Source organism: Diplotaxodon limnothrissa, linkage group LG7 (assembly GCF_057381915.1).
Source record: "Diplotaxodon limnothrissa isolate DT_005_m linkage group LG7, D_limnothrissa_male_GT1.1, whole genome shotgun sequence".
Lineage (NCBI taxonomy): Eukaryota > Metazoa > Chordata > Actinopteri > Cichliformes > Cichlidae > Diplotaxodon > Diplotaxodon limnothrissa.
The window spans coordinates 27,702,610-27,715,451 of NC_140602.1; the positions used below are offsets into that span (position 1 = coordinate 27,702,610).

At 41.5% G+C, this 12,842-nt stretch overlaps 1 protein-coding gene across 1 annotated transcript in view; it reads left to right on the top strand.

The window, feature by feature from the left end:
• Positions 1-12,842, top strand: part of LOC146628421 (synaptic vesicle glycoprotein 2B-like) — a 36,419-nt gene that overhangs the window by 18,514 nt on the left and 5,063 nt on the right. Inside the window, exons 9-11 of the mRNA XM_085357819.1 lie at positions 1,766-1,841; positions 2,193-2,281; positions 10,510-10,643. Of these exons, the coding sequence (XP_085213945.1) occupies positions 1,766-1,841; positions 2,193-2,281; positions 10,510-10,643 (299 nt within the window). The remainder of the gene's footprint in view (positions 1-1,765; positions 1,842-2,192; positions 2,282-10,509; positions 10,644-12,842) is intronic.

The window sequence follows — 12,842 nt, forward strand, 5'->3', positions numbered from 1 at the left end:
GCATCAAAAGCTGCTGTGAGATTCAAAAGCACAAATAACACGGAATTCCCAGAGTCAGCAGTTAGTAAAATATCATTAAAAACTCTTAAAAGTGCAGACTCTGTGGTGTGAAGTGCTTTAAAACCTGATTGAAATACTGCAATTTTTTTTTTTTGACTGTTTAAAAAAGTCTGCAGCTGTGAAGACACTACGTTTCCAAAATTTTAGGAACAAAGGGAAGCTTTGAAATAGTTCTGAAATTATACAACAAAGAGGCATCCAGGCCACGGCGTTTCAGCAGAAGCTGGACCACTGCCTGTTTAAAAGTTACAGGTACATCACCTAAAGTCAGGCTGCTGTTCATAAGCCTTTGAATATAAGGTCCAATAGTCTCCCAAACTTCTTTTAAAAAAGCGATGGCGAAGGACATCACTGGGAGAGCCAGACTTGATTTGGGTAACAATTTGCCCCAGATAAGACAGAGACACGTGGTCAAAATGGCTAAAACTGCCAAAGGTGTGATAATAAGTTATTTGTAAAGAAATTCATTAAGTTGTTACTAATTAAGGTTAATCTCCTAAGATCCGAACTCTTCCAATGGCATGCATCTTTTAATTCTCTTTGATATTTGGGCTGATTGGGACCTGATGAATGTAAAAACAAAGAATTGCCAGATTTTTACCTGATTTTTGTTTCTGGCAAAAATGAGATCCACATATGAGGATATTCGTTTAAAATTTCAATAGAACAGTGGCAGCATGATGTCCTTGTAAGTGGATATCAGGCCCTTGTAGAGCAAAATATAGTATTTTGGTCTAAACAACCAAAAATGTGATGTCCACATATGTGGACGCCAGGTCCAAGGAAGTTAAAGGAATGGTTCGCTCAACAGACCTTTGACATTTTGTCACCATGGCTACAATGCTGAAGAAAAATCTGGTGTTGTTTTTTCTTCAATAGTAAGATTAGTAAGATTTATGCTATTGACAATTACTGAGAATAGTAAGATTTTCCAGGTTTAAGGCTGTTTTAAAGAGCAGCGATCCATTTTTCCAGACTAAATGAAGATCTGATAAATAAGTGATACACCATTTCATCTCCAGCTTATGGTTATCTGCTTTAAGGTGCACATCTTAGAGTTACACCAGGGAGTCAAGTACTTCTTACTAGAGACTTTCTTTTTCAGAGGAGCAGCAGGATTCAGAGTCACAGTAAAGATGTAATACTATTGTGGGAGTCGAGTTCAGGTAGCTTACCTGCACGGTTTCTTAATATAGTTATAATTTGGGAAATCTTTAAATAGTTGTCTACCAAGAGCTTGATGAGCAGGCATAGAAAGGACAGCCTCCAGGAGAAACTCCACCCACAGGTGGGTCAGCGAAGCAGAGAATTCGTTCTAAATATTTGCTCCCTGGTTTTTAGATCACTGAGGAAATAATTACCCTAACATGAATTGTATACGGTATTACCTCACAACAGATATGGGAATGAAATATGGCAACATTGCAGTTCACATGTCAGAATCCAAAATGGTAAATGGCCTGTATTTATATAGCGCTTTACTAGTCCCTAAGGACCCCAAAGCGCTTTACACATCCAGTCATCCACCCATTCACACACACATTCATACACTGGTGATGGCAAGCTACATTGTAGCCACAGCCACCCCAGGGGGGCACTGACAGAGGCAGACTGACTGAATAGAGTCTAGAGTCTAAAGTGATATGATGACGAGTCACTTTTATTCTTAACCTTTTGTTAATTCAGCGTCTCATGTTTTTTACAGCTTTTATGGCTTGTCTGTGTGGTTCCCTGACATGATCAAACACCTTCAGCATGAAGAGTATGTGTCTAAGGTCCAGGTAATGTCATCTACTCATAAAAGAGTCTTAATACAGTATCATTTCAAATCTGGTTGATGTATTATCTTGTGTATGTGTTTTATGTATTAATTTGTACCATATATGCTACATCAGGCGGTTTTTGTTTTTTTTTAGCTATGTGTATTTTTTGCAAAATATATTTTAACATTTATTTCAGCTTTTTGGGGGTAAAAACAACAACAACAAAAATTCACCCTGATGACACAGAAGGCAAACCACTTACAAAAACTCATATATCGAATATAATAAACTTGGCTTTAAAGGGTTAAAAATGAATCAAACAAGATTTGAGCACAGAAAACAGATTTTCATTGTTTTGTTTCTCTCTAGGTTATCCATAAAAAACGAGTGGAGAACATGATTTTTGACTTTCCTTTGGAGAACCAGATCCATGAAGAAGTAGAATACATCCGTGACAAGTAAGCTTTAATGCTGCTTAAATTCACTGCTGGCTTGAGGTTTATCTACTTAAATGTGCTGTAATTTAATATTCATTCGCTGCTGTTTCCCCTCTCATCTGAGAAGCTTCTTCAGTTCTAAGAGCAACTGGTGGAGAGTCCCAGATTTTAAGGCCTATGGGAGTGTCTCCAACAGGGACATGGACCCCCTATTGACCCTCTACCTAATCAAGATGTGAAAACGGGTGTGGGTCACAATCAGCCAAGGTTTTGGGTGAACCCATTGTGAAACCTGGCCCCACCTTATCATGGGATGTACTGAGGTCAAATGGCCCAGGATGTGAGTGGGCGTTATTCCGTCTGGGAAGGGATCTCAAAACTGGATTATAGATGGCAGACAGTTGGTGTCGTAAACCCCCGCCTGTTTAAAGATGGTTGTTCACAGTGGACATAGATGGCTTCTTTCACTCCTCTTTCACTGTCTTCTCTGTCCAAAATGTGAACATTGACATCCTCAAAAGAGTGACCTTTGTCGTTTAGATGCAGATGGACAGCCGAGACTTGTCCCGTCGAGGTGGCTCTTCTAAGATGATCTCCTGTCTGAACTAAGGAAAGAATGGTTTCTTTTGTCCTGTCCGGTCTAAGAGAAAGAGCTTCATTAAAATAGGGATTTGTGTTGGTGTGTGGGACTGTAGCTGATAAGTTTATATTGTTAAATGGTAAATATGAGACAATGCATTTTAGATCATTTTATGGAGAAATGCAAAGTGATGTAATGAGTAGTGCAACAACTTACTTTCTCCTGGGAGTAAATTGTTAAGTGATCGATAAGGAAATCAGAATCACTAAATTCTAAATAATTCACATGCCCAGTCATAGAGACTGTGTGCATGACGGTTCATGTGGACACTGCCTGTGTCATCTGTGCTTAAAGTGATCGAGCCAGTAACCTAACAATCAGAGGCTTGGTGAAGTTATCCTCACTTCCTTCTGGACAGATACTGAAGCCCGAGCTTCCCCTGATTCATCCATCGGAGTGCAAGTGTGTGAATTTTAGATAAAAGTACTTAGGTATAGGTAAAAGCAAACTCTAGAGACAAGGGAATCTACCAGTAGCCCTTAAATCCAGTGATGTGAAAAAGCACCCAGGCAGTCTCACAATGATGTGTATGAGGTTAGTGCAATCTGGTAGAGGGGAGAACACATCAGCAAAGGGCTGCTGCAATTCAGAAACATCTGTTCTCTAGGCCATCACAAAGGAGCATAGCAAGACTGATAGAATTTGTTTGTCTGCCTGTAAATCAATCAATCTATCATTCGCCAGGATTGTTAGACAGTCTTCACCAGTCTCCATGATTGGGATAATAAATTTGCCTTGCTCCTGCCCTGTCAGTTGGCATCACCTCATAATCTTCATCATTCATTTGCCATGTGACTTTGAAGGGCCCTTGCCACTTCGCAAATAATTTAGTGGTGGAGTAATGGAGTAACATAAGCACTTTATCTTGTGGTATCCAGCAAATAGCTTTTCACAGGGAAATGGAATTGGAGGCCTGGAGTACCTTCTGCACTGCAAGCAACAGAAGATCCAATCACCAATACAATCAATGGTCCTAGTAGTGTTCATCATCACTAATGAACTTATGAATTGTGGGTTTTAGAGTCTTATTCAGCTGCTTCAACAGGCCATCTGTCTAGGGGTGATATCCACTGGTCAGAATCGACATAATACAGGGAGTGCAGAATTATTAGGCAAGTTGTATTTTTGAGGGATAATTTTATTATTGAACAACAACCATGTTCTCAATGAACCCAAAAAACTCGTTAATATCAAAGCTGAATGTTTGTGGAAGTAGTTTTTAGTTTGTTTTTAGTTTTAGCTATTTTAGGGGGATATCTGTGTGTGCAGGTGACTATTACTGTGCATAATTATTAGGCAACTTAGCAAAAAACAAATATATACCCATTTCAATTATTTATTTTTACCAGTAAAACCAATATAACATCTCCACATTCATAAATATACATTTCTGACATTCAAAAACAAAACAAAAACAAATCAGCGACCAATATAGCCACCTTTCTTTGCAAGGACACTCAAAAGCCTGCCATCCATGGATTCTGTCAGTGTTTTGATCTGTTCACCATCAACATTGCGTGCAGCAGCAACCACAGCCTCCCAGACACTGTTCAGAGAGGTGTACTGTTTTCCCTCCTTGTAAATCTCACATTTGATGATGGACCACAGGTTCTCAATGGGGTTCAGATCAGGTGAACAAGGAGGCCATGTCATTAGTTTTTCTTCTTTTATACCCTTTCTTGTCAGCCACGCTGTGGAGTACTTGGACGCGTGTGATGGAGCATTGTCCTGCATGAAAATCATGTTTTTCTTGAAGGATGCAGACTTCTTCCTGTACCACTGCTTGAAGAAGGTGTCTTCCAGAAACTGGCAGTAGGACTGGGAGTTGAGCTTGACTCCATCCTCAACCCGAAAAGGCCCCACAAGCTCATCTTTGATGATACCAGCCCAAACCAGTACTCCACCTCCACCTTGCTGGCGTCTGAGTCGGACTGGAGCTCTCTGCCCTTTACCAATCCAGCCATGGGCCCATCCATCTGGCCCATCAAGACTCACTCTCATTTCATCAGTCCATAAAACCTTAGAAAAATCAGTCTTGAGATATTTCTTGGCCCAGTCTTGACGTTTCAGCTTGTGTGTCTTGTTCAGTGGTGGTCGTCTTTCAGCCTTTCTTACCTTGGCCATGTCTCTGAGTATTGCACACCTTGTGCTTTTGGGCACTCCAGTGATGTTGCAGCTCTGAAATATGGCCAAACTGGTGGCAAGTGGCATCTTGGCAGCTGCACGCTTGACTTTTCTCAGTTCATGGGCAGTTATTTTGCGCCTTGGTTTTTCCACACGCTTCTTGCGACCCTGTTGACTATTTTGAATGAAACGCTTGATTGTTGGATGATCACGCTTCAGAAGCTTTGCAATTTTGAGACTGCTGCATCCCTCTGCAAGATATCTCACTATTTTTGACTTTTCTGAGCCTGTCAAGTCCTTCTTTTGACCCATTTTGCCAAAGGAAAGGACGTTGCCTAATAATTATGCACACCTGATATAGGGTGTTGATGTCATTAGACCACACCCCTTCTCATTACAGAGATGCACATCAGCTAATATGCTTAATTGGTAGTAGGCTTTCGAGCCTATACAGCTTGGAGTAAGACAACATGCATGAAGAGGATGATGTGGACAAAATACTCATTTGCCTAATTATTCTGCACTCCCTGTACACAGGAATTCATAAAGCTCTCTCAGTGTGTGGAACATGAATGATGTGCTCTGGTCCGTCAGAATCTCTTTCAGGATTCCTATGAGAGGAAATAACCTGAAAGTAGGGATGGGTATTGATAAGATTTTCACGATTCCGATTCCATTTTCGATTCTGTTTAACGATTCGATTCTTTATCGATTCTTTTTAAAAAAGGAGAACACACAGGTCGAATAGCTTAGAACTTTGTTTTATATCTTCTCTTTGAACAAGATAGAAATTTAGGAGTAACATGGCCTTACAAACCCAACAGTGAGATCTTAAGAGATCCAGCCTATGGCTCTTCTTTTTTTTTTTTCCTTTTTTTTTTTTTTTTGTATGTCCCGTTTCGATCTTTAGCCATCAGAATTGTTGTCTTAAGGCCAAGAAAGATGCCGAGCGGATTTATTTTACCAAGTGGATCATCATGGCCTTGCCACATTGGTCCATTTGATTGACCTTTATTATAATTATGTATTTATTTTATTTTCAGTTGCTACAAACGGGACAGACATGACTGGGGGATAGGACAGGGAGAAAGAATGAAAGAAAGAGAGGGAGAGAAAGAAAACCAAAGGGGAGAAGAGACGGTGAGAAGGGGGGGAAGAAAGAAAAAAAAAACCAAACAAAACACCTGGATCACCTGTATGGAGAAAAAAAAACAGAAGAGAAAGCAAACAACAAAGAGCAACATAATAAATATAACACCATCACAATAAACTAGCTAGCAGTAGATATCAGTAGATACTAAATAATAAACGATATTGTGCAGCACGCAAGATAGACAGCGCACAATGTGCTTTGAGGCAGCAGCCAAGAAAGCTGTAGTCCTCGTCTGTGAACACCCGTGTGTACACCTGTGTGCATACCTGTGTGGATCAGCATGCTTGTATTCCAAAGGTTTCTCCATGTAACGATCTGCTAGGGAGTGAGGGGAGCCATAGCCCCGTCCCCCAGGGTATGAAGCAGGTATGGAGGAGATCCAGGCCCCAGATATCCAGAGGCCCCAGAGTACAAGGACCCGAGGTGGACCACCAAAAAGGGGGGGGGGGAACCGTGCCACCCTCCTGGGAAGAGCTGAGTAGAGCCCCAAACGAGAGGTCACCCCGCAGCTACGGAGCAGAGGCCAGAGGGGGTTGCAGTGGCGTGCCCGCGGGCTCTGCCGGCAGCCAGCTATGCCAGAGAGGACCGAGCTTCAGGCCCAGAGGCCTGAGGGCACCCCACCCCCCGGAAGGGGCCCAGCTGGGTCACAGGCGCCAGGCCCGCCAATCGGCCACCAGGAGTGAGCCGGTACATACATGAGCGCCCAGCCCCAGTCGACAAGAACCACCAACGCACCAACGTCTGAGGGCATCAGCCACCTGAAGGGAGTGTGGTGAGGGGAGATAGGCCTCCGTACTTTAGAGGGCCTGAGATGTACCCAGAGAGGTTGAGTCTAAGACCCAACCTGACATATAGACACAGACGAACAGGCACACGCGGACACAAACATGCATTCCTACCCCCATATACACAACCAAATACTCGGCACTCACCCAACGTGTAGACAGACACAAATAGACACTGCACAGACAGTCGCACTCCCCAAACATACTCTATATCCCAGGTCCAGGTACCGCCCTCAGAGGGGCAAGCCGCACCTAGACCCAGGAGATGTAACCCATCTCTCTGGGGTGGAGGCAAGCGGACCACCTCCTTATCTGCAGTAGCAGGGAGGCCCCGCATCCCAGACCCCAGTCTGACGGCCAGCACCTCCTCCCAGCCCCCCAGCCTATGGCTCTTCAATGGGGTGTCACAGGGTCCCCAGGAAAAAAAATTGCAAATGTAAAATAATAAAATAAACATTCTTCTGTAGCAATAACAACGTATAACATAAATTATTCTGTAGCAATTACACAAGAATATCCAGTAATGTCCCTGCCTACAATTAAACACATTCACTTACCGAAAATCGGGGGCATCTGCTGTGGCAAATGGGTGCAAGCCTTTTACCACAAACTTAGTCACTGCTCGGTGACATTCGTCTATCCTGGCCTGAAAGGAGACGCTACCGGTAGACCCCAGCCAGTCTATTTACAAAATCAGCAGCTGCGCAAGGCAGGAACTATTTGCGGCCTTGATTCTGTTTTGGCCCTCTATTTAATTTTCACCGGCACTATGGGACAACTGTGAAAATTATTATGTGCATGCTTAAAATCCACACACAATAACTCCACCATAGCTCAGGTTCTGAACCAGGCTCTGGTGGATTAGTGACTGTGTACAGCCTGAATCCACTCATGCCTGGCATATACTACTACTGCCCGTCACCCCTCCCAGGGTATGGGCCGCCAAAGGTAGATCTCCAGAGATTTCTTCAGATTTGGTGTATACCCCATATACCTCATTGCATTCTTACTGGATGGTGTATGTTCATCCTGAGCCTTGGAGAGCTGGTGGCCCAGACCACCTGACCAACCTCTTTGAGTGTACACTCATTCTGGAAATGCCTGGGAGGGGTGGCAGGTGTTTGTTCTGCAGGTTGGGTACGGGTACATGGTAGCTAGCATGATGGCCACATCCTCACCTATTCTGATGTCTGCAGTGGAAGCATATAAATGAATATCTGTCACCATCAGCTCCAGCAGCCATTGTTCTCATTCAGACTCCCCCAGCTCCAGTCACCTTGGCAGCATCCTTCAGTAGGGTGAAAAACGCACAGTCCTGTCTGCTTTGAAAATGGTAAATGTACTGGTATTTATATAGCCCTTTTCTACTCTAAGTGAACAACCAAAGCACCTTTTGCTACTATGACCTTGGAGACCGGTGGAGAGGTTGCCATTCCCAACCGGGACAGCAGGCTCTGCAGCAGCTTGGTCTACTTGTCCAACAAAGCCTGCAGCGACTCTAGGTGCTTAAACCCATGCTTGCTCTGGGTGCCACACAGCCATTTCAGCTAACATTTGCAACAGTGATGCTACTGGCTGCACCATTTATTACTCAGATGTCATCTAGTGGATACCTTAAGCACCAGTGTGGCAATAGCTAGTTCTGCTAGTAAGGATGAGGGTCAGCTTGTGATTCGTTTAGATATTTATTTGACACACTTTCAAATCAATTCAATAACATTCAGTTCAATTTTATTTTTTTTAAACACCAAATCACAACAACAGTTGCCTCAAAGTGCTTTATTATTGTAAGGTAAAGACCCTACAATAATTTAGATAGATAAGTATTAATATCCTCCTGCACAGCGATAAATATAAGAATATGATTTAGTCTTGAATTTTTTCTGGCTTGTTACTGGTATGCTTTCTTGGCATAAGCCTAAAGAACCACAGAACCCTTGCTGTACCGTGTGATTCCTGGCTCAGTTTGTCATAAAATAGTTCCTACAGGTGAAAACTAAAAAGGGTGAGTTGGTATTTGACTGAATAAAAATAGCTTGGAATGGACAGGGATTGAGATGTAATGTATTTTGGTTAAATTAAGGGCAATTTGTGATTTGGGCTGTACCTCTGACTCTGAAGGACAAGTTATTAAAAAGGACATCCACAGGCATCGGCTGTTTTTATCTGTCTTCAGAGTTGAGCTAAAGCTTCAAATACAGCTGTTGCCAAAACATATCGCTGCAATTTGTTCGTATTACCAAATATATATTAAAAAACAAACAACAACAACAGCAAACCAATATTCACCTATACTTAATACTCTAACTCTGGGTATTTTAACATAGGGGTTAGAACTAGAGCTCTACACTTGTGCAGGTACCATTCACAGCTGAACCTTAGCATTCTCAAATAAGGGAATGCATCTTCAAGTTTTAAGTACAGATATAATGTATATTTTGTTATATATTTTACAAACTTCTATGCTCTTTTAGAATAAAATGCACAGAATCAGGTTTAACTTTCAGTTTGACATGAACCACATGATTATAACAGGGCTTCTTTTTCCATACATTGTATTGCCATGAAGATTGTTCCACCATTTTCACTCCAACATGCTTTTGCATGCTTCAACTTGTGTCAGTTTTGGATTTATGCCCACTGTCCATTCTGATTCTGTGCTGATAGCAATAGAAGTGAGAGTCCATGTTTTCCATTTCTCAATCTGTATTCTCACCTGTACTTGTGTTCTTGTAGATTATTGAACATCCTTTATATAGCATCCTTTAAAACTTATATATAGCCAAGTTCTAATTAAATCATTATCTTCTACTGATTCAAATATGAGAAATCTGCCAACAGCTAAGCTTGAGGAACGACTGGTCATGACCTACCTGAAACAGGAACAGATGAAATGCAAACTAGAATAAATTTTGCTGTGATGCTCATGGATTTGGGTTAGGGTTAGGCAGGAAAATTCAACGTTAGTATGGTGCATTATGTATTTACAGTGCTGCTTGAAACCATACCTACACCCTATGTGAATATTGTCTTCTTCAAAAATTGACTTTATGGTCATCATTTCATCCCTTTAAAAACTCTTTTCCAGCAGTTTCTAAATTGTTGTCACCTACAAACAACACACTTAAAAAACTAGGCACATAAAATGTATGCTTACTTCTTACTTCCTGAAACTTCAGAAACACTACCCTGTATGCAGGGACCCTCTGGAGACAAAACTCTGCTTTAGTTATTCCACTTAGTTATTTAGTTATTCAGCTTAAACAGAAACTGATAAAATGAGTCCCTTAAATAGTTTCTTCTCCCTCGTTTAAGTACCTGTTAAGGAAACATACCTGTAGTGGAGTTTTTGATTGTAGATAATTTTGTTTCGGTGCAGTCAGGTACTGACGTGTTGATATGTAACATTTACCAAGAAAGCTGTGGTTCTATTTTGAAATTGCCCTTCTGTCCCTAAGGATTTATATTCCTGAGGTAAATTTGAACTCAAGAACACAAGTCAGTGCTTTGATTTGAGAAAGGCTCTTTGTCCATCCCATTCTCATAGGTTCATCAATATAGAGATGAAGTCAGTGAAATTTAAAGACTCTCTGTTTGAAGACTGTCACTTTGAGAACATCAGGTCCTCTGAAACAGTGTTTGAGAACTGCACCATCCACTCCACTGTCTTCTACAACACAGGTAAGTTTGAATGGGACAATTTGTTGGAATTGGTTGCAGCTTTGGTATAGAAACGAATGTGAATGTGAGTGAAAATGGTTTCTACCCCTCAGGTATGAAAGGCTGATAGGGCATTATCGTCACTCTGCTGGGCGGGCAGGTGGATAGCACCGTCATCCAAGTTCGTCAATGCAATAACTAGAGAACTTTACATTTTTATAAAGGGTGTCTTTATTGAACGTTATACCTACATTTTCTTTCTTTTAATATAATGTTAATCTTTTGGGAGGGCTGTAGCACAGGAAGAACAGCAGGTCACCTACTAATGGGAAGATTGGTGGTTCAATCCCTGTCTGCTTCAGTCTCCATGCCAAATATCCTTGGGTGAGAAACCTACCTTAAGTTACTCTCTGATGCATCTATCAGAGTATGAATGTTAGATAGAAAGCACTTGCATAGAAAAAAAAATGCTTGTGTGGTTGAATGAGGCAAATGTGTAAAGCACTTTGAGTGCTCAGAGGGAGTAGAAAAGTGCTATATAAGAGCCAGTCAATTTATAATTTCAATATTTGTTTTTTGGATGACAGAAATCCCAGCGATTTTGAAAATATTAAACCAGGATTTACTCTACTGCTTTCCAATTGTCTGCCTCCAGTGATTTTCATTTAGAAATGTGGTTCCACATTTTTCATTAGTTTGAGAACAGTCACAGGCTTCAGCTAAACATTTTAATTTTTTATCACCAAAAATTAATATAATAATTACAATAATTAAAACTGTGAGGTTCTATGTCCCTGTCATTCAAGCCGCAGTTCATAACTACAGTGTTTGCCCCCTTCCTGATTTTCTATTTTTTGTGTATGTTTGTCACACAGGTCATCAAACAAATGTAAATATTAGACAAAGATAATACTAGTAAACACAGAATATAGTTTCTAAATCTCTAAATCTCTGAGTCAGAAAAAGGTTACAAAGCCAGTCCTGAAGCTGTGGGACTCCGGCAAACCAGAGTGAGCACTGTTGTAAAACATGGAACAGTGGTGAACATTGCCAGAAGTGACCGGGCACAGAAATTTACCCCATGAACGCAGTGACAACTTATCCAAGATGTCACAAAAGACCCCAGAACAACATGCAAAGAATGAATATATGTAGCTCTGTGTTCCAACATTCAGAAGAAGGAACTGCTGTCATGGCTAGAAAATGATGGGTTACATCACATATTCTATGGCAAGAGGGAGCCAGGACAATGGGGGGAGATATCATCACCACCCCCACCCGAGATTGTGTACCAAGGGCCAAGTACGATGGAAGAAGGATCGTTGAGTGTGAGAGGATTTGACCTGAAATATAGGATCGTGGAGAAGCTTAAAACCTGGACCCTCCACAGCTGGTTACCAAGATTACGTGAAGTACCCTTGAAGGTCTACTAGATGATGTGAATGCAGCACTATGGACATTCCTACTGTGACCATCATCAAGACTAATCAGCTGATCTACACCATGGCAGCAGTAATCAGCCAGAAGGAGCAGTACCCTCCATGGAGAAGGAGACTAGATGAAAAAATCAAGGTAGCACAAAGGGAGTTGCAGAAAGGTGCAATGAAGAAGGTGCCAAAGAAGTACGGCAAGCTGTCCATACCTGAGGCCTGGTGAACTGCCAAGCAAAGACTCACCTGAAGAGGTACTGAAGGCAGGAGAATGAACCTGGTGTTCTCCACAAAACTATTCAAGGTATACAATCAAGGTATGACAAGTGAAGAGCACTGCAAGAGTATTGGGGGTAGTGGATCCAAGAGCAGACCATAGCAACCTGCCTGAACAGGATCCAGAGATCCAAGAAACAGTTGGACAGCACCAGGCCCTGACATGATTCCCACCTACTGGCTGAAGAAGCTGACTGCACTCCATTAGTGTCTAGCAGCACAAATGAACCAGCTGCTAGTCAATGAGACACACCCAGAATGGCTAAAACTTTTTACCAGTTGTGTATTGTAAAACTGTTTTCCTATATCTGTATAGTGTAGAACCGTGTATCTGAGACTACTAATATAGACAGTTATAGACAGTTTTTCCGGTTTTTGTTTTTTTATTTATTGTATTTATAGCAGTATTCAAATGCAAAAACAAGTCAATAAACCTTTTAGAGAGGTGTCAGTTAATGGCTCTTGTAATTTAGTTCCAAAAACATCTGCAAACACAAAAGCCATTTAAAGTATA